This window comes from Oreochromis niloticus, linkage group LG4, assembly GCF_001858045.2.
Source record: "Oreochromis niloticus isolate F11D_XX linkage group LG4, O_niloticus_UMD_NMBU, whole genome shotgun sequence".
In the NCBI taxonomy this organism is placed as follows: Eukaryota; Metazoa; Chordata; class Actinopteri; order Cichliformes; family Cichlidae; genus Oreochromis; species Oreochromis niloticus.
Genome location: NC_031969.2, coordinates 11,837,007 through 11,863,029, shown reverse-complemented (window position 1 = coordinate 11,863,029; position 26,023 = coordinate 11,837,007). Strand labels below are relative to the sequence as shown.

Below are 26,023 nucleotides of genomic sequence, written 5' to 3'. Positions count from 1 at the left end.
TAGTGTTTCACGCTTTCTGTTTAGGAGGTTTAAATAAGGCATGTTTTGTAATGTTAAGCACACATCACTACTTATCGTCTGCTACAAAGGTTAAGGTTAGCTTGGTTGTTGGTAATGCAATCAGTGAATATCGAGGAGCTTTTGGCACTTTCAGTATGAATCAGCCTCAGATATTTTACGTGGATGAACTGGATTTTATTCTACAAAATTACTGTTTTGAATTACTAGTAAACATTCCTTAAATCTCCTAAACTAGAGCATATGTCTTTGTTGTCCTGAGCACCATCTAAATCTACAGGTTTACAACTATTCCAGGAGTTTCATATAAGTTAGCCTCCAGCTAAGCAGGCTCTAAACAATACAGTGGGTGAGACTGTGTGTGCCCCAGTCACAAACGCTCTGCGATTCTGAAATATGGAATAAAGAAAAGTCTTATGATGGTGCAGGAATGCCAAATACCACAGAAAGTATAGTCACAAGTGTCTCATCATGGGATATTTGCTCATTCATGAATCCTCGATGACGACTGAACCATAAAAATCAACATTATCAGCCTTACTAAAAATCCCAGCACAGGTTTACATGTCATTCCTGGTAAATGTATGTACACTGCCTGAGGACACATGGTTTGTGACTCAATAAATACTACATAAATTAAATAAATGCAACTTGGCTGTACAACCAATGCATTGTGAATACTAAAAAATATTATATTGTTACACCTGGAGAAAAACAAATGTGCCATTTTTAATATTCAGTGAACTGTTTTATGTAAAGTGTTCTGAGAAAGGCCACTGAAGCAGTAGATGTGTTGATTTATACAATGAAGTGCATTCATGGCTGTCACCACTAGAAGTCACTAATGTCTTCTGTAGTTTAACAGTCTATGTTAGAGGAAATAAATTGAATGTGTGATGATACTGGGGTTATAAAGGAAATAATTCTAGACAAGGTTAAAGATTGATACGACAGGAGAATATGGCACAAATAGAGAAAAAAAAATTAAATGATCACTAAAACAGATATAAGAACTCTTCAAAATAAGAGCTTTAATGTAGAGTCTTTTTAGTCAGTGTGTTTAAATTTTCACAAATGCAATCATTTTTTATTAGACATGTTTTAATCCCTCTGGAAAACAGACACATTTCTGTCACATGTTTACACAGTCTAGTGATTTCTGTTGAGTGCTTACTTTGTCAGACCAGCAGACAAAACACTGCATAGTGTATAGTAAAAAATGAAATGATAGAAATTTAGTAATTTTACTGGTCCAAAATTTACAGTACTTTAACAAAAGTCTTGAGCCACTCTTCATTTCTCTATATTTTGCTGGGAAAATGGGAAATAGGTGCAGTGATATACTGAAACATGCAAACATACATGAAAATTTAGTATATAAGACAAAATGAAAGTTAATATTTGCTATGACTGCCTTTATTCTTCAACACAGTCTGAACTCTCTTAGGCAGCTATCTTGTCTTTTCTTTGAGTAACTCCAGGCCTCAAGGTCCGGTGTCCTGCAGGTTTTAGATGTATCCTTGATCCAACACAGACAATTTAAATGGCTAAATGACTTCCTCAACATGTCTTAAAGTTCTCCAGAGGCCTGGTAATGAACTAATCATTTGATTCAGGTGTGTTAACCCAGGCTGATATCTAAAACCTGCAGGACACCGACCCTTGAGGCCTGGAGTTCCCAACCCCTGCTTTGAGTAGTCTTCATTAATAGTTCTCCAGGTTTCTTGAAGGACATTCACAGCTCTTCTTTGGATGTCCAAAGATAAACTTTGAAAGACTTTCAGAAAGCCTGGAGAACTATTGCTCAGGACCACTTTGAAAAATTACAAGAAAATCTGGCTCTTGGGAAGCAAAATATAAAGAAATGATGACTGGAGATGTTTCCACAGCACTGAAGGTCGGTGATAACTGACCAATGCACAGGTGTCTTTGCTCCAATGGTCAAGTGAGAGTCATACCTGGTTAAGCACTTCCAACAAGGAAAGGATTATAATATAACCCAGAATCTTGACTTTAGTGTTTTGAGTTTCTCTCTATAATATTGCAGAAAACAGTTTTTATGTTTTAGTGCTTTACAAATAAAACTGAACTGAAAAGATCTGAACTCAAGAAACACTAAGGAAAACTATTATGTAATCTTTAATTTTATTAATAGATTAATTATACTATATTAAAACAAAACCAGAAAAACCCAACACTCAAACATGAGCTCAGTTTAGTGGTATTTTATACTGACGACGGGGTTTACTCAAGTCTTCAAATCTCTCTCAGCACAATCACTCAATCACAGGAGCCATCTTTCCATCCATCTCTCCACCTCTCATCCACACGGGAACAGTCAAACTCAGGCTTCCCCAACCTGACGTTGATGTCGTTGTGAAGACGACAGAACCACTGAGAAAGAGCGTGGCAGCTGCTAGTGTCCGGCTGATTGGTTTTCAATCTGTGGAGAGGAAATGTGGTTTGGTGATCGCGGCATTTCATCCTAAAGCATCTGAAAGTGTGAGGTTGGTAAATAAAAGAGTAAAACATGCCGAATCATTTCTAAGATCCTTTATGTGTGAAGATGTGCGCAAGTGCCGATGTGTGACTTTCAGCCCTGTACATTAAATCTGGCGGCACTCGTGTGGTTCTGACCTGTCCCTGAGGTCTTGTGCACATTCATCACACGGGAAGAACTTGGAGAAAATGTTGATGAACTGCCCCATCTCTTGCTGCTGAGTGGTAGATGGATGATCCGGGTAATACGCGGCCATAGTGTGCAGAAAGGACCACGTGCTGCGGCCCAGCTCTTCCCTGTCCAGCGGACACTGGGGATCTTGTGGCTCTGAATCTGCAGCTTTTGTCTCCTGCAGGATCAAAACAGACAGTCATCTGATTAATTCAAGAGAGACTAGTGGCCTGCTGCCCCGTGTGAATGAATGATTTATGGTTGTTTGGTTATCACAACTACATCATTGATATCTCTCCAGTTTGCTGGCTGCCATCACACCAAATCTTAAAACAGTGAATCACAATGTTACGACATCATAAACTTTACACCGTCAAAGTAATTTGTCAAGTTTCCAGCCTGACTCCATCGTGTCACCTGTGCAGCAGCACCACCACCAGCAGTTGTCGCCTGCTTCTTCTGCATCTTCATCCACGATTTAAAGTCCGTACAAGCCCTGCATGGCTTCTTTTTCACATCCCCGGTCTGCTCCTGCTCCTTACTGGAGCTGTCCTCCGGTGGTCTGCCAGCTATTGGAAAGGGGAATCCTTCAAACGCAGAGGGCACCTGTGATCCTCTCGGTCCTGTGGGCGCAGCCATGTTTGCTTTACGTATAAGCTAATACCGCTAACTGAACACTTGACAGGCATGGACGTATAGCTGTTTAAAATGCCAATGCCTCTTAGTGGACGGGTAAATGCTCTTTAATATTTCCTCTACCGTGCCGACGGTGTCATGGACACAAGCAGCGCACTTCCCCGGCTGATGTAACGACATTGACACATGCGGTAAAAGTTTCCCGAGTTTTCTTGTTTCCTCCCGGACATTTCACTGGAACGGACCGTGTTCCGGTTGGTGATGTCGGTTAACTGTGCATGCTGTCGAGTGTATCCTCTGCTAAAGTGTAATTTTCTACAGTATTTCAAAAATTTAAGCTGTTGACATTACCCGTGTTGCATTCGGGTGCTCGCTTGCTTTGACATATCCTCACTCGCTGTTTTTGTTGTTGTTTCTCAACTGTTAAAGTGTTACTAGTTGCCCGGTTAGCCGGGCGGCTAACAAAGCTAACAACTCTGGAGTGACACGTTTTTTTTTTTTCATTTGCTGCTTTTTTTTAACAGTGTAAGTGTTGACACCTGTCTGAACCTCAGCCATGGGAATCCTGGAGAAAATCGCGGAAATAGAGAAAGAAATTTCTCGAACACAGAAAAACAAAGGTGAGAGGGAGAATCCGCAGAGCTAACTGTTAGCGCCACAATGGACCAACTTGTACCCAGCTGTGTGTGTTTGTCAGCTATGAGTGTTGCATTACACCTCCAGACGAATCAATATTTAGTCTTATTTCCACCTTTTGTTTATGCATATGTTAAGTACAATTTAAAAACAACTTTATTGTTGTTATTTTAATTGCAACATTAATTGCTCCATTATTCCCCTTTTCCATTCACTCTTACTTCCAGCCACTGAGTACCATCTGGGTTTGCTCAAGGCCAAGCTAGCCAAATACAGAGCTCAACTTCTGGAGCCCTCCAAGTCAGCAGGGGCCAAAGGGGAGGGGTTCGATGTCATGAAATCAGGAGATGCTCGTGTCGCTCTCATCGGTTTCCCCTCTGTGGGTAAGGTATGTCAACATGGTGGACGGTGGGTTGTTTCCCCTTGTCTGGAAGTAGAAGATAAAGGAGTTTGTGCTTGTCTTCTTGTAATAATGTCTTCATTTCTCCATAATCCTAGCACGAGAAAGCAGGGTAAATTTTAGTATGTTCAGGTTTCCTTGAAGCATGCCTTATTCTGATCATTTGCTGGATCCTAATTTATTTTGAATTTTTTTCTGGAATAACTTTTAAAGGCTTTAAAAAGGGTAATTTTGAGGTTTAATGTTTGCTTGTACTTTGTAGCAACACCTCTTGTCACCCTCTGAAGGGCTTAGCTTTAAGTCCTGTCTCTTTAAAAAAACCCTTCAGTCCAGTTTGTTCTGATTGCTTAGCCCTTATGACAAAGGTGAGGCCAAAATAAAATTTAGCTGCATGCCATAACTCTTATTTGTTGTTTTAAATTAGTGTTAAGGTGAGTCTGATTTTAATTTATATGGACAGAATTCATAGGCATAGCCAGTTGGCCCAGGGTCTCTGCTTTGGTGGTCTCAGAATCTCGTCTCTGCTGGATGATGATATTCTTTGGCCTCATTGAGTGGCAACCTCGAGCTTGTTCAGGGAGCTTTGCAGCCAAGGCAAGTACAAGGCAATGGATAAAGAATTAGCATTTCCAAGTCCAAGGCCATGGTTCTCGGCCAGAAAAATGTGGAGTGCTCACTCCAAAGCTGGGACAAGTGGAAATTATATTTCAGGGTCTTGCTATTAAGTAAGGGAATAGTGGGGCGAGAGATTGACAGTTTAATTGATGCTGCATCAGTACTATAACAGACTGTTAGTCGGTTGTGGTGAAGAGAGAGCTGATCGTGAAAGTAAAGCTGTTGATTTACCAGCTCATGTTCTGATCCTCCACTGTGGCCACAAGCTCTGGACAGATGGTTCAGGCATCTGACTGGGTTGCCTCCTGGACCCTACTTAGGTGACGTTTTTCAGGCGTGGGAGGAGGTGTGAGGCCCATCTTTCAGCTGGCTTGGGAAGGCCTCAGTGTTGCCTTAGATGATTTGGAGGGTGTCAGGGTCACTTGCTGTCCCCGCAGGTGAACGTCAGGTTATGTAGAAGGTTGAAGCATAGGGTTAGAATGGGGTTTTGTTTATGGCATAGATCTGATGCAGAAGTATAATTCACATGTAAGGCTTGGCTCACTTTGGTGGCTGAAGCAAGTAAACAAAATTGACAATCTGGGGCAGCTGGTCGTTCGTTGGAGGTGTGTCATACTAGCTGCTATGTGGACATTATGCAAGTGTGTTACATGGTGATGTAGATGACTAACAGAAGATCTCTGGAGTACACAGTTGGTGTTTCATGTGAGAGAGAATAACTCACTTTGCCTTTGTAACACTGCAAACATTTCAAAAGGCTGCGTAACATATTAAAACACCGACTTTGACTAACGTTGACTCTTTCATTCTCTGCTGTGTTCTGCAGTCCACCTTTCTTAGCTTGATGACATCAACGGAAAGTGAAGCTGCTTCCTATGAGTTTACGACCCTCACCTGCATACCTGGTGTCATAGAGGTACACACATCTACATTAAAAATATTTGGACACATACAGTGTGTTAAGCGCTATATCTTGAAACTCTTTTACTTGGTTTTCCCTCAGTATAAAGGGGCCAACATCCAGCTGCTAGATCTGCCAGGAATCATTGAGGGTGCTGCTCAAGGTACACTTAGGATTTATATTTTTATATTTTGTCACTTTAAATTTAAAGTGAACAGAGACTTTAATATTTAGGTATAAGGGTGTGGTTTTTATAGTTGTGGTTAGAATTATTTATAAACAGATAAATGTGATTTTACATGTATTTTGTTGCTGTGTATAATATTGTGGGGAATGGGAAAACCAAATCATACCTGTGGAAGTAAGTGCTTCTAAAAACTGTGAAAAAAACATGAATAAAAGACCTTAAATTGTAGTTGTTGTGTTAAGCTGATCTTTAACTTTTATACTTCTTATAGGCAAGGGTAGAGGTCGGCAGGTCATCGCTGTTGCCAGGACAGCAGATGTTGTCATCATGATGTTGGATGCCACCAAAGGAGATGTTCAGAGGTTTGTGAGTTTGGACAGCTTAGATGGAGTTTCAGGGACACACAAGTGTTTATTTATAATTCTTATCCAAACATATCCTTTGTTTGTTTGGTTTTTTGTTGGTTTTTTTTAGGGTACTTCTAGAAAAGGAGTTGGAGTCAGTGGGCATCAGACTCAACAGAACAAAACCAAATATTTATTTCAAGGTACAGTGTGTATATTTGTCCTTTTTTTGTCTCCCAGTTGGAATAACTGAAATAAGGAGATTGTAAACAGCATCCACTAACAGCCACTTGGCTATTTGTTCTCTATGTGTAAATGTTGATTTGATGGTGCCAATAACTACTGAAGGGGTTTAGCAAGATATCAACACAGCAGTCTGCTCTTTCCCTGACTCTTGCAATACATTTTCAATACACTAAACATTTGCATATTTATATTTTTATCAACACATCTGTTCTAAATTCCTGCCAGTTTGAGTTACCGGAGTTAATGTTTCATGGTGCACATTAAATAAATTGAGCTGACTGTCTGAGAAGGTGAAAATATCAAACATCCTGGACGGCAGAGTTGTCTTTGAGTTACGTAATTGAACTGACACATTATTAAGACTGAATAACTCTAACTATACTTTAACTATAATAATCTTTTTATTATGTAGAGCTGGTCCTTTTAGAGTTCACAGCAGATCATCTGCCTCCATCTAACCCTGTCTCTAGCATCCTCCTCTGTCATACCAACTCTCTACATGTCCTCCTCCTCAGGTTTTCCTCTTTGCCTCCTGCCTTGCAGCTCCATATACAGCATCCTTTGTCCAGTATAGCAACTGTCTCTCCTCTGCAAAAGTCTGAATGACTATACTAATAATACCCTATATGCACAAAGCAGTGATTTGATCTTTTCCTCTAAGTGATTCTTTATGTGCAATTCTGCTTTTTGCTTTTAGCTACAGATATCAGGATGTACCATAAATGACCACTTTATGTATCACTGGTATTTTTGAAACTACAAAACAAACATTGATTTCAGTGCAAATGTGCTTCTTTTCTTCCCCTGTAGCCCAAGAAAGGTGGAGGCCTCTCCTTCAACTCCACAGTTCCTCTCACCCAGTGCTCAGAGAAGCTCGTTCAGCTCATACTTCATGAATACAGTATCCTTCATGCATCTCTTTGATGTACATTTAGCCCAGTTAGCATTTCTGTGACATAATTTGTGAGCAGGCTACAGATGTGTCTGGTTATTTCTTTAATTCTGCTCCTCAGAAATCTTTAATGCAGAGGTTCTCTTCAGGGAGGATTGCACACCAGACGAGTTCATTGACGTCATTGTTGGGAACAGAGTTTACATGCCTTGTCTATATGTGAGTCAGTTAAAGCCTTGGACTTATTTAGAGGCTTCCTTGTCATTTTAGGGAGATTGTTGTTGGATTTGAGATGATTTTCTGGTTTTTGACTCATAACAAAACCTGGACGTTTTCTATCAAAGGGAAATAATTTTGAGATATTAGGCAAATCTCTTGAACTTTGACTTTTTGTGTGTTTGTGTTCACAGGTGTACAATAAGGTGGATCAAATCTCCATCGAGGAAGTGGACCGCCTAGCACACAGACCTCACAGTGTTGTCATCAGGTCAGATATCTTTGCACAGGTTCACAAGAACTTAACACCATAATAAATGTCAGTAAGCTAACTGGCTCCAGAGTAGAGTCCAAATCAAATCATGATATTTTAAGAAACTTTACAATAACCCTGGCAATTTCCGACAATGAAGGGGAAAATACGGAACGTTTTATTGATGTTTGCAGGAAGCAGTGTTTGTTCGTGTCATTAAATGAAGGATATTTTCCATCCTGCTTTTCCGGTGAGCTGTCACTGATGACACACCATCTAATTTGAGTGCCAGCAGCAGCATTATATCCAGTCACCGAGCATGATGCAAATGTGAACTCTAAAGCAGCTTAAGTTGTGTTAGTAACTTCTATCCACATGAAGCTAAGCTTGTGTGTGCTCCAGTGGCACTCACCGTCTCCTTTGTTTACATTTAAAAAGTATTTTGATAAGTTGAAGGTCTCTGAAGTAGCTCCCTTTAAGTGCCTTATTACTAAGTAATTGTAATCATGGGTGACATGCCTGGGAATCTACACATGACGTTGCTATAGCAATGATATTGCGATATGACATTTTTATATTATATAAAAATGTATACAGGTATTGTTAAGAATGATATGATATGGCTCAGTCCTACTCCAGTCTCTTTAGTCACTTTTAAAATACAAGAAACAGACACATTGAACCTGCTGGCTTAAGTAAAACTGGATGGAGGCTTGTAACTTGTAACATGTAACTTATTTAATTGTGATGCACTCATGCTTGTGTAGTTGCAGGAGCACAGAAGGAATTCTTGTATTTTCCCTCTTTGGTCCCATTTTCAGCTTAATTAGAAGGTTGGAGGGATTCACGGAGACGTCTTTTTCTCAAATGAGAGCAGTTACTTCACACCTTTTCTGTTTGTATGAAGGAGCTAAAAGTCTGTATGTTTCAGTTGTGGGATGAAGCTGAATCTGGATTACCTTCTGGAAACGTTGTGGGAATATCTGGCTCTGATCTGCATTTATACAAAGAAAAGAGGAGGTATCCACATGTGCACACATGTATTTTTCTCTTAGTCATTTGTAACACTTTTGTCTTACATGGATGAATATACACTAGATCTAAATTAATTTACCCATTTCACTTTCTCTGTTAGAGCGCCCTGACTTTAATGATGCCATCATCATGAGAAGAGGAGCAAGTGTAGAACATGTGGTAAGGAAAGCACATTTTCAAATCAGATGCTTTTACACGCATAATAAGTTGGAGGCAAACTTTGTGTATGTGCACAGTCTAATTTTTGTCTTTAAATACTTGCAGTGTCATCGAATCCACAGAACTTTAGCCAGCCAGTTCAAATATGCCCTGGTTTGGGTAAGTTCAAGTTTCCAGGGTCAACGATCTTAAGAGACACATTTTCTGCTTGTCCTATAAAACCGTTTGAGCCAACTCTGTACAATTGTACTCATGACTAGAGTAAACATAGAGTCTGCTGACATCCTGGTCACAGGGCATTTAGAACAGTCACTTTCTTTCTACTAGAGATGTAAAGCAAAATTCTCATTTTGAAACAAAGAGGCAAATAAATTTACAGTTTACACTTGAACATGAAGCCTCTGATTGAAGGGGAACTAAAATGTTGTGTCTGTTGGTCTTTTAGGGAACCAGTACCAAGTACAGCCCTCAGAGAGTGGGTCTAACGCACATCATGGAGCACGAGGACGTCATCCAAATTGTTAAGAAGTAAAAAGAAAGACGAAAAGCTTCTGTTTGGACAGAGGAGGAACTCGCCAGGAGAGGAGGAGAAAATAAACTGTATAGTAGAGAATGAAAACAAAATAATACCCACCATCCTTATTTTGTATATGAAAATTAAGAGAGGCAGTGAATCAAAGACCTTACAAGAATTGGACAAGGACAGAAAATGGTGTATTTTACCTTTTGATTAAGATAAAGAGACACAAGATGCATTGATTCAGAGAGAATATGGATGGAATAAAGTCCATACAACATTTCCAGTCTTTTTATGTGTTTTATTTGTAGCCTTATCTCAATCTTAGATTGAGGCGCATGCAAACCATGTAAGTTTTTATGTTTCTGTGTCCTTTATTATTATTATTATTATTATTATTTGTTTTGTTACACTTCTTTTGTCAAAGTAAAGATTACTTTTTGGCATTTTATTGTCTGACTTTGAATTTGGTCATTTATAGCAATAATAATCCAGTTAAATTGTATTTGTATAGCACAGGTTCACCACAAAAGTCGTCTCAAGGTGATTTGTAAAGAACGGCAACAATCAGAAAATCCTGATGAGTGACGTTCGGCTATGGTAGGAAGGAAGAACTCCCTTTTAGCATTAAGAGACCATCCAACAGAATGAGGCTCAAAAATTCATTATGTGAACATGCAATTATTTTTAATTCATTTATTTGTTTTGCTGTGTGAACTTTTTCCATTGTCAGAGCAATGATGCCTTTGAATTTATATGCTGAGTGAACGTGAAGCAAACTTGTAGCAGCACTAGCCGTTCTATTTTAGTCTACCTTCTGCTGTTACTCATATTTCGGTTGCAATTATGATTGTATTTTGGGCTTCGTACCATTTATTTTTAAAGATTTAATTAATAGTTTTCAGTGTAAGTGCATTATTAGGCAATTCAAGGTATGTAGTAACCATTAAAGTAAGCAATAGTACTATCCAAAAACCTCAAACCACACTTTATTTTTTAAATATTTTAATATTTTATGGGGAAAATGGCTGCAGTAATTTATTGAAATGCACAAACATAAGTGTAAATGGAGTATATAAGGCAAAAACAGTGTTTCAACAATTCTAACAAGCTTGAAAGTCAGTATTTGATGTGACCACCTTTTCAGTCTTCAGGAATAGTTCTCCACTTTTCTTCAAAGCTCTTGTTTGAAAAGTTGATAAGTCGGCCAAAATACCAAAAATTATCATTGTCCAAAAATGTATGAGCCAAACTGCATGCCTACATCATCATAAACTTAAGGTCAAAGGTGAGAAAAGGCAAGTCTTTTCCCTTCATATGTGTCAAATTGGATTTGCACTGAAGCCGCAGGCAACTCCCTTTTAAGTGGAAGAAAGGTGTAGTGGTAGAAACAGCCCCAAATAAATGGGAATCCTACAAAGGTCTAACTGACAGTAATAAAGACTATCACAAAAGGCCAGCTGTGACTTTAAATGTTTTTGTCACATGAGTCCTTCAGGTGCACAGTAGCTGATGGGGATGTCCCCTCTGAGCTCCCCCTCCCATACTGCCTCCATCTTTGCAGCCGAATTGTTTGTATAGCTGTATCCAACGCTCCAAAGCGAGCTGACCATTTGTCTTTCAGAAAGTGTGGACTCCCAGCCAATGGACCCCATTCACTCGCACACACACAAGCATAATAGGGCCATTAAAAATTCACAAGCATCTCTTCAGTCTAGGAGACGAGGACTGAGTGGACGCTTTATACTAGAAAGAGAGAGAGGGGCTGTGAGTTGACAGGGTTGTACTTAAAGATGCCTTAAAGATGTCTCATCGGAGTGTGTCGTCATGGATGGAGACATTCTGCTTTGAAATTACCTGAGCAGGAGAGGAGAGATGGTGGGATGATATCGAGGTGCAGAAGCAGAGACAAAGGTACTGTTGGCTGGGTGTGTGCTGAGTGGTGCAGGTATGACACTTGATGCTGTTTGGCTCCATATGGCATGGCTAAGCGTGAGTGAGTGTGTGGGGTGCAGGTGTCCATGAGCTAGACTTGTGTCCTTGTTCATTAGCTGTTTAAAGCAATGAGCTGAGAGAGCACATTTAGTGTGTGAGAGTTAACGACAGCAGGAAGAAGTAGCTTGTAATTCCTGGATATAAATAACTTTTTTTCACAGCTTGGTGAATAACAGTTAGAAACACTTGACTGGGTTACCTATGAGTCACCAACGCATCTATTGCTCCACAACTGCTGCACCTTGTGGTTAACTGAAACCAAAGGTGCATCTTACCTTTGAGATAAGACAATGATAACATGAGGGCCAGGGTCATGACCTGCTGAGACAGTGTGGCTGTTTTTCAAACTAAAAGTCTTTCCTGTCTCTCTACTGCAGTTATCATAGTCTGTAATTTTTTTCTTTTCTTATATTTATTTTTTGTTCTGTTTTTAGTTTAGACTGGGGTTGTTTGTTTCAGTTTAGTATTTACTCTTTGGAAACGTTTAGCTTTATTGTGATTTATATTAGTTTCAGAAACAGTTTTTAACCATGGTATGCAAAGTCAGCCCACCAGGGGGCACCACAAGCGAGGGAAGGAAAAAAAAGGAGGGACTTTCACTATTCTTATACTAAAAATATACTAAAAATACCATTAACCATTAATCTGGAAAAATAATCCCACATTATTTAACTGTACAGTCATAATAATATTATTAGACTAAACCTACTCTCTGGAATTGTATTTTTTTTTTTTAAAGATAATAACATTTAATTACGTTATAGAGTCTGCATCTATTTATTTATTTATTTTTAATTAATTTTATTATAATAGTCATTCACACTTTCAGTTTTTGGCTTAGTTTTAGTTGACTATAATAATCTGTAATATATTTGTAACTCCTTAAATGAGGTAGACTATGTTTATTTACACAGTTAACAGTTTTTCACAAAATTTATTTAAAGAAGGGTACAGTGAGGTTTTTGGACAGTGACCTTTTATTGTAATTTTGCCTCTCAACACCATCATAGTGGATTTGAAGTCCAACATTTAAGATATGCCGACTTTCAACTTTAATTCAAAGGATTAAGCAAAAGTGTTGGATTGCCTATTTAGGAATTTAAACTATTTTTAAATATTCCTCCATTTTCAGAAGCTGGAAATAAATTGAAGTAGCCACCTTCAGTTGCTGCCTGTTTGTGGGTTGTTCTGCATTCAGTTTTGTATTTGGTAATTGAAAAGCACGCTCTGTTGGGTTGAGATCGGGTGACTGACTTGGTCTTTGAAGAATATCTAATTTCTTTTCCCTTTCTTTGAGAGACTCTTGGGCAATGTTCCCTCTAATTTTTCACGTGTCTGAGCGAACACACAAACTCCCTGAGCGATCCCTTGGACCACTGTGAGCGACATCAGACGTGTGCACTGTGGTCACGCCAGCATCTAATCCATCCAAGTTACATGGTTTATTAAAATAATCAAATTACAGCATTTACATTTACGTTAGACTACTTTTAATTAACTGCTTTAGCCCACTTACAATGAAAATGTAAAAAAAATCTATTCATTGACCTGTGTAGTATGTTAACACTATTGGAAGTAAAAATAACTTGAACTCCAATTTTGAAAACACAACTTTCTTTATTTTTTTTAAAAAAAGCTCTGACTTGTATTATGAGTCTGTGGTCTGGGAGAGAGTCCTGTAACTCTGTCTGCCAAATACAGTATATAATGACCAATGCTGGGCAATTAATTATATAGTTACTTCTTCAAAAAAGTAACTCAGTTTGGCAAACAACAAAGATTTTTGCAGCTATTTTTTTTTAAATGCAGCCAAGGCATTTTTAAATAAACATTTCAAACTATTTACAGAACAATCAGCTGTTCTGCATCAAATCTGATGCCACACAAATCATTTGTGCCACTCCAAAAAATAATTTCTGTCCACTATGAGATAAAGGAGAACAGCCTAATACCTGCAGGCCTGACAACAGGAGATGTATCACTCCTGTAACACCTGTAACATTCAGCAACCGCCTCATTGTTCTGACACACAACAAAACTATTGACTACACTACACACTAACTACACAAGATTTGCGCTAAACGTTGCAAATCTCTCACATATCAAAACACCGCCGTCACTCCTAAAACCTCCCCCCGTATCTTAACAACTAGATGCCACGTTGCCATATCATTTTTTGATTGGTCGACATGGTACTTTTTTGGACAAATAGGAAAGGGAGAGGGGGGTGGAGTTTGTTTTTGCTCACAGGCGGAGAGTGCTTTCGAGCCTTTTTTCTTATAAAACGCCGTTTTTACCGTTTCTTCCCGCAGTAAATATAAACAACGACAGTATTCAGGAAGAAAACTAAACATTGCATTTTTTTTTTTAATCATAACTCTGGTTTTACGTGGCCTATCAACACAATTTAAAAACTGGTATAAAGTCCACACTTTTTCCATCAATTGTTCCGTCTGTCCTGCTCACATCTCCAATGGTTGTACACGTTGTCATTAACGTGGCTTCACTGCACATCAGCCACGCCGCTATTCCAGCTAAAAGACCGGTGTCGGCACATAAGGACGCTGTCATAGCCTGTCAACCACGTTGATTAGCTGCGTATATAAGAATGTAAATCGCATTATTGGCTGGACTATGGGATAAGGTAGCATCGTTCTAATACAATATGGGAGCAGCCAGTCACTTACTGACTAACACTGCAAAACAGAATTGTTAAAGTTTTAATTTTAATTTCAATTCAGGTTAATTTTTTTGTGCGCAACACAAATTTTCTGTGCTCAGAGACCGTGCCAGCAGTGCGCAATTGCGCACGTGCGCAGCTTAGAGGGAACATTGCTTTTGGGTTGCTTTTGTAGTTTGCTTTGGGTCATTATCCAGCTGCACTGTGAAGAGGAGTCAGTTTGGCAGCATTTGGCTGAATCTGAGCAGATAAAATAATAATATAACTCTGTACACTTCACAAGTCCTCCTGGTACTTACATCAGCAGTCACATTACTCAAAAAAACAAACCCACACTGACTTGATTCAGTTAGCATTCACACCATAATATTGCCTCCACCATGACTTAAAGATAATGCATTATGGTTTGGATCAGGAGCTGTTTCTCTCCTTCTCCATACTCTCTTCCCATTGTTCTGGTACACGTGGTTTCATTTGTCTAAAGATGTTTTTTTCAGAACTGGGCAGGTGATGTGGATTGTGGACTTTGACAATGACTTGGTTAGATGCTGTGAAATTGTCTTTCCTGACATGAAAATAACTCTGTGATTGTGCATTTTAGCTGTCTTATCTGGTCCTTCAGGCCATCAGGTGTTGCTGTGCTGGTCGGTGCATTCATTATTGATTTGGCCACTCCTAAACTTTCTTCTATCTCTCTCTAATAGGTTTATTTTCTTCTATTTCAGCCCACTGATGGCTCTTTCATTTGCATCGATCTCTGGGCCTCATTGAAAAATTCCAGTGAAGAGCTACTAAATGCAAGCTCAAGACTTGGAATGAACTTTACATTTCTTTAACCGTCCACAGGTCTCATCTGTCCATGAAGCTGCACGTTAGTCGATGGTTTAAATTATTTTGAGCCTTTATGAATGTTAATGCAACAATAATGTTATCCCCTCTGAATTAAAGCCGAAAGTCTACACTCCAGTCACATCACGATTGTTTGATTTAAAATTTACTGCGGTGGTGTGCAGGGGCAAAAGTCCAGAAACATGTGTCACTCTACAAAAAACCTACAGACCTGAGAAAAAATAATTACAGACATAACCACACTGTGAATAATCGCATTTGAGCAAAAAGTGTAAAATTACAAACGTACAAAACAACATACAGAACTGAAGCGTTTATCAGAGAGCCTGGATCGCGTTGTCTCTCCTGCCCTCTTGTGCTTCATTTTGCTCACTACATGAAGTTGCATACTTGTGTTAAGAGTCCAGTTATCACAGTGTTTACTGCAGTGAAAAGTTAACAAACAGAAGATGACTTACTGTCACCTACAAACAAATCTAAATGTTTAAAAGTTGCCAAATGAGAACAACAGTTGAATTTATCTGACAATACTGGCGGATATAAAAAAAAATGAACATTATGAAAAGGTCTATATTGTTTTACCCAGTTGGTTCAACCATAACAGATAAAACCAAGTGCTGAATGTGCAAATTAACTTTTTAGAAGTTGGACATTTCTGTATTTTGATCCTTCATTGACCTTAAGAAATATTCCAATAATTTGAGATACTGAATTTCTTATTTTCATGAGATAGAAGCCATTTTCTTCCACTTTGAGCCTATCCCATGTTTCTGTCACAGCATAACCATGAAAAAAAGGATTGATACATTTAATGAATACAGAATACGTAAGAGTTCACCTTTTTAAAAATACATTTTTAAAATGAAAAAATATTCTAGCTGTGAAAGATTAAGAAGAATATGATTCCAAAATACAAATGTCTCATTGCTGTGGATGTTTTTATCCTTAGTTAAATAAAAATGTGTGCAGTTTCATGTCTCTGTAGACAACAAGACATATTTAACTACTCATAAATGCACTTCAGTTGTCAGAAAATCCTTGTTTGCTCAGCTGCTACAAGAATAGAGTTTTACCTTTTGCACTAAGTTATATAAAACACTCTGCAGTAATATCTATGGATGTTAGTTTCTATAGACATTGTTTGTATTGATCATGTGTACTTTTGTAAGGTAAAGAATGGCAGACTGCTAACAGACGGGTGTGTTTGCCTTTGTGTGACTTAAATGCCTTTTAAGGTCAGTAATAAGTGGTCCAGTTGTTTCTCTGTCTAAAGCATCAGTTAGAATATTGACATGCATAAAGAAGCATGCCCAGTACACAGAACCTAATCCAGCATTGTATTCTCTCTTCTCCCACGCAAGCCCAATTTCTGTTTATTAAAAGCACAGATTGAATCATTAACAGATAAACACACACAGTAATTTTCTAGCAAAACTGATTCCTATTGGCTCGCTTTAAATGTTATTTTAATTTGAAATGCTCACAAAGTCATGGAATATTTCAACAAAACCTAAAAAGTAACCAAGTCAATGCAGTTTTCACATAACTGTCGTGTTTCCTGTTTAAAAAAACATTTAAGTAAAGAAGAAAAAAGAAAGCAGGAACTGTTGTGTTAGAATTATAGCCAATGGACACTTTATTAAGTACATCTGTGAATCAGATAATGCAAATATCTAGTCAGCCGAAGTTTAAGATGACCTGAAGAACTTCAAAGCAAGAATCCAAACATGGAAGAAAGCGATGCAATGTTGATATTTTTTCCCAATAATATAATTTTCCTGTAAAAACAGAGTTAATAGAGTTTGTCATTTTTTCATTAGTCTCGTTACTTCAGCAGATATCGTCTGATGTGAAAGATATTCTCAGGTCTGTGAGTCGTTGTTGTCATGCTATTGTTATCATAGGCATCCTATCGCGCTCTATTATTCTGGCAACTGCAGAATGTATCGATATATATATTATCAGAGCTACAATCTTGTGATTTATGTCTGTGTGTGTGTTTGAAAGAGAGAGAGATGACTTCTGAAAAGGCACCCCAACAGAGACACGCACACACAAACACACAAATGTCTCACAGCTATTGTCACCGCACAGGATTTATAACAAATAACTCTTTGGGCTCTGACGTTGAGACACGCTTTGGCAGTGATGATAGCGTGATATGTGTGTGTGAGTGTCTGTGAGTGTGGTAAGGAGAGGATGCTTGTGTGCCAATCCTGCCATTAATGCACAAAGGATCTGTTTGCTTAAACACTTTATTGGGACAGGAAGCGGGGTAATGCTGCACGTAGACATTTCTAAGTGCAGCGTGTTTACTGAGAAACCCAATCACTGCGCTAATGATGCGTGGGATACCAAAAAAAAAGCATATGTCTGAATCACCACTGTTCTCTCGCTGTTGTGCCTTTGTTCTGTAGATGTACAGGTGGATACTGAAGCATCAGAAGTTATGTTTACCATTCGATCTGCTCATGTCATTTAAGAGAAGCGAGGTGAACTTTGTGTGTCTGTGCGTGTGTGTGGCCGCTATATAAAAGTCCATGCACAGAGGAGTCGGCGAGTTTAGTGGTTTTATTCCAGACGGCGGGTGGGTTGGTTCATAAATTTTGGATTTGGATTTTTGTGGGAAACAGATGATCTGAATATCAGTCACAGTCAGTCTGATTAACAGATGAGGTAAGCTACTTAAAAGCCAGGGGCTTATTGTGCTTTTATAACTAAAAAAAAACTGGCCATCAACTTCACTGTCATGAGATGTCTGTTTTATCCAACTAACAAATATTTGCACTTGTATATCTTTAGTTGGTTAAACTTTTACAACTTTGTGGAAAACTTATTAAAGAGAAGTCCCAGTGAGGAACTGTTGTTAAAAAAGATGTTATTTTCCCAGTTACAGTTTTAAAGTAAAATTTGCAGCACAAACAAAGTGTCAGATCTCTTTGTGACAGTACTGGAGGAGTTATAATACTGTAACAGTGGCTCGTGTTGGTTTAACACTGTGAGTTTGTGTGTCCTCATGCAAATCTGGATCTGCTGATGCCTTCTGTAGGAGGAACTGAAGACATTTTTAGTTTTAACTTTCTTTCTGCTCCTCCATGGAAAATTTCAATAAAACAATAGTGCTGCAATGACGCAAATTAAAATCATCAAAGGGAATCAAGGGCACCTACTTCAGTGTTGCTGTTTGAATGAGCTGATGGGTCATTGCAAGTATCTTTATAAGGAATATTATTGAAAGGCAAAGGCATTCTGCTTCGTGTGGTCTGATGACAAAATGGTATACATAAGAACCAGTCTGTTCATTCATGTCCTCTGTAATGGACATTTGTTTTTGGTCTATATCTTTTGACTTATTTGAGCTACCTGAATAAGTCCTGATGTACTTAATAGGACATCCTGAGCTTTCCGCTGATATCTCATGTGTTTGGGTGGCCTCTTTTAGCTCCAAAGAGGCAGGAAATCAAAAAGTTCAATGGGAAGATCGTGTTTTCCTCGGATGTTAGGAGGCTATAATTGGTCAATTTTCCATTGTCATGGATAATCGCCCACATAATATAATTTTTATCTGAAAAGAAAGCATGCTCATGTTCAATTCTTATAAAGATAAAATTATAAATGATTTAAAAAACCTCACATCACAGCCTTTGACATGCAAAGGTTCACTTTAGTTGTTTGCAAGGATAAAGTTGGACCCAGTTATTGAAAAACTAATGACTTCTCTTGATTCTGGTCATAGGGATCAATCACAAGTACAGAATTACATCTTATATTTAATATAAGCCTCACACACTATGAGGCTTCATATGAAAGTCCTAGTTTTGGAATACAGCTATTGGGTTTAGCCAACAGCCCCTGGGCCTTGCCTTGGTACCAAAATGTTTGTGATTGTTTCATTCTCATGATGTCTGATCCTCTGAGACAAGTCTTCAGTGAGTTACTAGCTGCTGCCATTTCCTGCATTGTCAAGTCTGACAGCGCAGGTTAAGACCTGAATGGGGCTTAAAGGCTTACAGGAAACCTGAATCCAGCCTCCTCATCCTCCTGTCTTTCCTTCAGTCTGAAAGACACTCTCCCTCCTTCACTCTGTGTTTCTTTCTGTCAGTCATTTTCCTCCTTATGTTTTACACCCATGTTTCATAAGCAAATATGTCACTGTGGAGTATTATTCTATCACTTTGACCGTATAGCAGGTTGTGTGATCATCTCCAGCATCGTATTTGTTTAAAGGTCAATTGTAGATCCATTACTTTGGTCTGTTTATATTATATTTATGGCTTGTAAGCAAAACAAATGATGTCATCTAAACTTTGTGTTTAGTGCTATGTAGTAAATGTTAACATGCTAACATGCTAAGCCAAGATGCTAAGATAATTAACATTGTTACTGTGAAAATACCATGATGTGCATCAAGGTTCTGGGTTCACATGTCTTGGTCTCTGGGCCTATCAGTGTGCATGTTCTCCTCTGTGTACTCAGGTAGTGACGCTAAATATGCCATAGTTGTGAGAGCAAGGTAAATAAAGCTCTCAAGTGCATAGAATAAATTGCTGAATGTGACTGATAGTATGAATGGCCATCAGGGAAGTCTTTATCAACAGGAGCAGCTTATTTAAACACATTTAAAAGTCCAAAAACTTCTGCCCTTCTTCACTGTTTCCAGAGCTGTCCAGTTGGTTGACACCCCTGAGGTATAGATGCATGTAGCAGTTAACATATTCCAGGAAGAGGGCAAATGTAATGATAATTAACGCTGCTGCTTTTCCCTCAAATAAATTGCCCCTATAACACCAGTGTGTCTGTGTGTGTGTGTGTGTGTGTGTGTGTGTGTGTTTTAGTGGGGGGCATGCTTTCAATTCCCAAATTAATGCGTATACGGTAGCTGTCAATCTCTAGCCTCTCTGGATGATTCACATCCTGCATTCAGTGATCATGCAATCTTCATTATGAGACATAACCTACCTGTGCGTGTGGTTGCATAGATGTGTGTGTGTGTGCACGTGCCCCCACTCACTGAATGAGCTTGTTGGCTATGCTCTGCTCAGGTGATCTCCTTTATTAGTCTTGTATCAGTGAGTGGGTTCGCTGAAAGCCCGTTGTCAGTGGTTGGCACACGGATGAAAAGACTTTTGCCCGTCATCTCTCATTCACTCTCTATCTTCCTTTCCTGCCGCTCCTCGTTTTCACTTCTTCTCATTAACAGTTTTCTCTGAGGGACACCTATCACCACACAGTAATCCATAGTTTATTTGGAGTAATCCGCAGTTTACTCACTATTACAGATTCTGTCTCTTACATGCCTTCTATCTCCACTCTTTTTCCACCTCAGTCATTTCTGTCACTTATGCTCTGTTCATTGCACATTCACTCAGTCAGCAGGCCACATCAGTCAGACAGCAGATGCATATCACACATATCAAATAGAGCATTTTGTGTGTCTTGTTACCTGCCTGGTTACCAACAGTGTTCACATGGAAGGAACTTTTGAACTTTCCTCTGGGCCTGTTCTCTGTCCTGTCTTCACCCTCTTATCTCTACCGGCAGTTAGATGATACCGACAACTGCTGTTGTTATTGCTGCACAGGCTGCAGACAGTTTAGAGTTTGCTATGGTCACTGCCTTCGAGGAAATGTGATACAGATTTCTGCTTGGATGTACTCTCAGGTCAAGACTATTAGTCATTCCAATTCAGTGGTTAGAAAAGTTAGAGGTCAACCTGTTAACTGTAGTTGGCATTAATAACCACAATCCTTATTTTGTTCATTGTAACTTCCCTTGTAGATGAATGGCTGTAAATGCCAGTATGAAACCATTACTTTCCATCTGCTGTGTGATGTCTGGCTGTTAACCCCTGACAGCAGTATGTATAATATATTGGTTGGGCAGCGGGCCTGGGCGGGGTTGACCCTTTGTGATATATTTAGAGGAGCCCTTGCTGAATGTTTTATCCATGCTCCGTAGAAAGAACACAGGGCAGTCATTAAACATTCATATCTGCCACTGAGATGACCTCCTGGAATATCAGCCCATCATCAGTGAATCCACGACAGACACTTCTGTCATTCTCTCACAGTCTTTTGCACTTCCCATTGCGCATCTACTGATAGCCCATACATGTATGTATGTGTTTGTGTTTTTACCAGTCTAAATATGCCAGCATGCCACAATAATGAGGGGAAAAATAATAAAACGTTTTTTGTTGTTTGGCTGTTCTTTAGTTTGCCTCATAGCAGCCATCATTAATATTTAGAAAGATGCATAATAGCCAGTTTACGGTCACGAAGCAGACTGAGTTTTTAAAAGATCTGGGCAATATCAATAAGAAGCAAAGCGGCTTGATTTTCTTAAATCTTTCCTAAATCCTTACTTGCTTTTTTTAGTTGGCATTTCAGATCCCTGAATGGTGTCTTCTTCCATAAAATGTATTGTGCATGTGCACTGTAGGAACCTAATAGAAGGCATCACTCTCAGTTGTGGTCCATGGTGCTTCTTGTGTGTGTGTCTGTGTGCGTGTATGTGTGTGGTTAGGCTATGTGAAGCTTTGCCTCTCAGACACAGTTTAGCAACAGCTCAGCCAGCTTGCATTATTCATACAGAAGTGAGGCAGCAGATAGTGTTACCCCAAGCCAGTATAGCTGGGACATTATGGTTCCCTTTGCAACTGTAACTGGGGAGACTCATATTCTTATGCACATGCACGCACAGACATCCAATATATTTATATATTTATATATATGCTCCTATGTCATGCAAATGGATTGAGATGCGGAAGAGGCCTCGTGTTGAGGTGAGCTGGGCTGTGGAAGTTTCAGTAACCAGAGAGAGATGGAGAAGGTTGCAGGAGGTCACAAAGGCAAGCTGACGCAGTTGTGGGTGGATACAACCGCAAACGCAACACTTGTGCACGCTCATTCTGAGACAAAGAAGAGGACATCCCTGGACACGGAGACTCACTCTGACGCACTTGCATCGGCTCTCCTTGTTGGGGGGAGCATCGCGCTAAACTTGGTGCGGAGGCCAAGATGAGGATTCACTGCTGGACTCACAGGACGAACTAACAATGGGAGACACACAAAGGACTACACAGAGTCTGTCAGTGGGATAGCAGGGTCTTTTATCTGTCGTGTGAACCTGGGAAATTACTTACAAACCCATACAGACCATCGGGTCCAGGAGCTTGCCTTGACATGGTGGATTCTTTTCTTATTTTAGATGTTAAGTGAAAAAACTCAGTAAGTGGGTAAAACTTGGAGAAAATCAGCAAGATTTTTTTTCCATATGTAATATTTGAAAATCAGTAAGCATCTGCATTTTTTTTTTTTTGCAATACTCCTGGAAAGGAGGTTTGTTTCTCTTTTTGTGCTTAGAAAACAGCTCTTTTGCCGAGGATTGAGGACGTATTGTAATGCGAGCGAGCACTGATGGCTGAGATTCCGACTCCGTTACTAGATCGTCTTTTGAAGGACTGTGGTTTGTGTTTATCTTGTTGTGCATTATAGAACAACTGACTCGAGACAGAGTATCCTGCAGTGTGTGTTTGTGGTGTCACACTGACAGATCGGATGGAGGAAAAAGGAGAGAAGACATGAAAGCAACTGGGGATGAGAGGATGTTGCCTCTGTTTGAACTGCTCTTCTCAACGCTGCATATCAACATTGACATTAATGCTGCCCTGTCCAGCACACTTTTGGGAACTTCCTGACCTTCTTTAAAATGATTTGACTCAGAATTCATCATGCCACCCAAAAAAGGTGACCCAAAATCAGCTGCCAAGAAAGGCAAGTCAGAGGAACCAAAGAAGGGAGGGAAGGATGATAAGAAAGGAGGAAAAGATGACAAGAAAGGGGGGAAGAAGGTGGAGGAGCCCCCAGCTAAGGGGAAAGGAAAGGATGATGGAAAGAAAGGAAAAGGAAAGAAACCTGTCAGTGAGTCAGAGGAGGGGTCAGAGGAAGAAGAAGAGGAGATGAAAACTGAGGAAGACGAAAGTGGTGACAGTGAGGAAGAAGTAGTGACCAAGAAACCAGACAAAGGGAAAGGGAAAGCAGCTCTTAAAGGTGCATCCAAGGCCATGGCTGTAAAGGGTTTTAAGCCCCCTTCTAAACAGGCTCCTCCATCAGATGATGAGAGTGATGATGGAAAGCCACAAATCAAAAAAGGAATGGGTGCAGTAAACCTGAAAAAGATGAGTGATGTACACATTAAAGGAGCCTCTAAGGCTATGATGGGATTTGCTGCAGAGGGGCAGAAGAAGACCGTAGGAGCAGCAAAAGTACAGAAGACACCCGATGTGAAATCTCACCTGAAAGGAGCTTCCAAAGCCATAACAGGCCTTACAGGAAAGGCATCCCCTTTCAGTTTTCCCTCTAAACAACAGCAGCCAGAGAAGGCAAAACCAAAGAGAAACCTTAAAAGCACGTCCCGTCTCTTCCTACGACTCTCCAAAAAAAAGAAACCACCTGCTGGTAGTAAACCACTTCTAGGCACAAGCAAGCTTTTTGCTGGTTTTGGGGCAAAGTCTGCTGACAAGAAGCCAGGCTTGTCTGGCTTCAGCTTGCTTAATAAAAAAGACAACAATGCAAAAGAAACCACACCACCTAAAAAGACAATAAATCTATCCAGTTTAGGGGGTAAAGGAAACATGGCAACAGAGGCAAAGGGACTAGGAGGGAAGTTCAAAGGCATGTTTGGCAAAAAGAAAACCACACCAGGCTTTAAGGCTAAAAGTTGGATGTTAGGGAGGATAGCTGCAGCAACAAACTGGTTGACAGGGAGGTTCCTGACTTCAAAGGGCCATGGTCGATTTGGTGCGAGGGCTGGCGGACGAGGCCGAAAGCGCTTGTCATTTGCTAACAGGGACACTAGAGGGAGACAGACACATTATTACAATGGAGAATATGAGTACGATGATAATGAGTATGGATATGAGGATGATTACCACGACAGGTGGAGGCCTAGAGGCTTTGGAGGACAACCGATTGCCTATGACCCATATGACCCTTTTGGAGAGGAAATGGATTACTATGATGATGAGGAGTGGGAAGATGAATATGGTTACTATGATGAGGAAGGCAACTTTTATTATGATGACGAGCTTTACTATGATGATGAAATGGATTACTATGATTACCCTTATGGCTACTATGAAGATGAGTATGACGATTACTATGATGATGAAGGGGTGGAGTACTACTATGGTGAGGATGGAATGCTATATGCAATAGAGTCAGAACCATATGGCTATTATGGTGATGCCATGAATGGTTTCTCTGACCCATATGACCCTTGGCCATATGAAGAATACTTTGACCACAATGTGGGATCTGCCTTTGCCTTTGACTCTTATGGACTGATGAATGGTGGAAATGGTTTTGTTTCCGGTCTATATAATGACCCAACGCTGGGATATCCACAGCCTGCTCCTGCTTATAATCATTATCAGCAACCTTTCCATATGGATTCTGGGCTGATTCCAGTTGAGATGGGGCAGCTATATGGACAAGAACAGCTGTCTTATCCTCTACCTGAGCCAGTTCCTACAGAGCAGTTCAGGTTTCCCAGGCCCCAGGTTAGGTTATTTGGAAAAGACAGACTAGAGGTGGAAACATTGCCACCACCTCCTCTTCATTCTCGTCCCGCATCCCCTATGGTTCCTCCTCCCTCCCCAGTTCTGGCCCTCAACAATCAGGAGATGATGCCAGATATACAATATGAGCAACCCATCCACACATATCATCCTACACAGCCAAATTACCCTACTGTCATGAACCAACAACACACTTCCATTCTTGCTGGACACGGCCCCTTTCTAACAGCCGCAAGCATTCAACAAGAACACGTTCCTTTCCCTCAGCACACTTACCCTCCTTTCCCTGTTTCTCCTAGTCATCTGACCCCATCTCCCCTGCCACCTCAGTTCTCCCCACAAGTCTATCAAGATCCCTTTACACAAGACCCACAGACATTCCAGATGGTCCAAATGACACCACTGGGCCCACCAGTGCAGCCAGTGATGCATTCACAGCTACATTCACCTGTTGCCTCACCTAGGCCAGTGCGCCGAATGAGTCCCCTTCCATCCCCACAGCTATCACTGAGGCTGGGATCAACTAGGGCAATGGTGCCTCCTTCATCTCGCCTTTCACCACATCACATGGACTTCCAAACAGGCATCCAGTCTGACCTACACCTCTCTCCTCACTCACATAGACGGGTGCTCAGTCAGCGGGCCGCAATGCCAGGTCAAAGGCCAACATCCCCAGTTAACAGGCGCAGACCACACAGCCCACCACCTTCTTCGCCACTACAACATAGGAGAGGTATGTCAGTGAGAACTCAGCCTTCAATGGCAAAAGAGAGGGGAGATATTCGGTTGCGTCGAGCTCCTTCATCTGTCCGACCCCAATCCCCAATTTCCAGCCCGCTAGCTTCTCCCCGGGGATCGCTAAGGAAGAGAGCGAGCCCACCACCTTCCCCAAGACTTTCCTTTAGACAGCAGCCTCCACCAGATGCAGTCCATTTGCCTTCTACCAGACCGCAATTGTTCAGAGGAAGAAAGCAGACATCTAAGATGAGGCGTTCCCCATCTCCACCCCAGCCACATACACAAAGAAGGAGCCCGACTCAACCTGAAAGAGCTGAGTCGCCTCCACGATCCTTCCGCCCCACCTCTCCCCATCGCCCTCCTTCTCCATCGCCGTCGCGTGTCACCAGTAGACCCCTCCCCACCCGCTCCTCTACTCGCAGAATGAGAGGTGGTGCAGGGGTTCGAAGTCATGT

General features: G+C 40.3%; 3 protein-coding genes across 5 annotated transcripts in view; 2 read left to right on the top strand and 1 right to left on the bottom strand.

Moving 5' to 3' along the window:
• Positions 1-1,934: 1,934 nt before the first annotated feature.
• gfer (growth factor, augmenter of liver regeneration (ERV1 homolog, S. cerevisiae)) lies at positions 1,935-3,412 on the bottom strand. Its single transcript, XM_003454921.5, has 3 exons — positions 3,107-3,412; positions 2,656-2,867; positions 1,935-2,461 (listed from the first exon to the last, which is right to left on the bottom strand). Exons 1-3 carry the CDS (start codon positions 3,326-3,328, stop codon positions 2,299-2,301), a joined length of 597 nt encoding a protein of 198 aa, XP_003454969.2. The 5' UTR covers positions 3,329-3,412; the 3' UTR covers positions 1,935-2,298.
• On the top strand, positions 2,507-10,169 carry drg2 (developmentally regulated GTP binding protein 2). Of its 3 annotated transcripts, none has more exons than XM_025906846.1 (14): positions 2,507-2,525; positions 3,850-3,945; positions 4,189-4,349; positions 5,803-5,892; positions 5,980-6,040; positions 6,336-6,426; positions 6,539-6,611; positions 7,465-7,555; positions 7,668-7,765; positions 7,957-8,033; positions 8,947-9,035; positions 9,151-9,209; positions 9,315-9,368; positions 9,655-10,169. In XM_025906846.1, exons 2-14 carry the CDS (start codon positions 3,882-3,884, stop codon positions 9,739-9,741), a joined length of 1,095 nt encoding a protein of 364 aa, XP_025762631.1. In that variant the 5' UTR covers positions 2,507-2,525; positions 3,850-3,881; the 3' UTR covers positions 9,742-10,169. The 3 variants fall into 3 exon arrangements, with proteins under 3 accessions (XP_025762631.1, XP_005459475.1, XP_003454968.1); XM_005459418.3 differs by lacking the exon at positions 2,507-2,525 and adding an exon at positions 3,378-3,516 and having other exon boundaries at positions 9,655-10,008; XM_003454920.4 differs by lacking the exon at positions 2,507-2,525 and adding an exon at positions 3,495-3,632.
• A 1,367-nt stretch (positions 10,170-11,536) lies between these two features.
• myo15aa (myosin XVAa) overlaps positions 11,537-26,023 on the top strand; it is a 56,323-nt gene continuing 41,836 nt past the window's right edge. The window contains exon 1 of the mRNA XM_025906845.1: positions 11,537-11,640. The gene's annotated coding sequence lies outside the window, so the exon portion shown is untranslated. The remainder of the gene's footprint in view (positions 11,641-26,023) is intronic.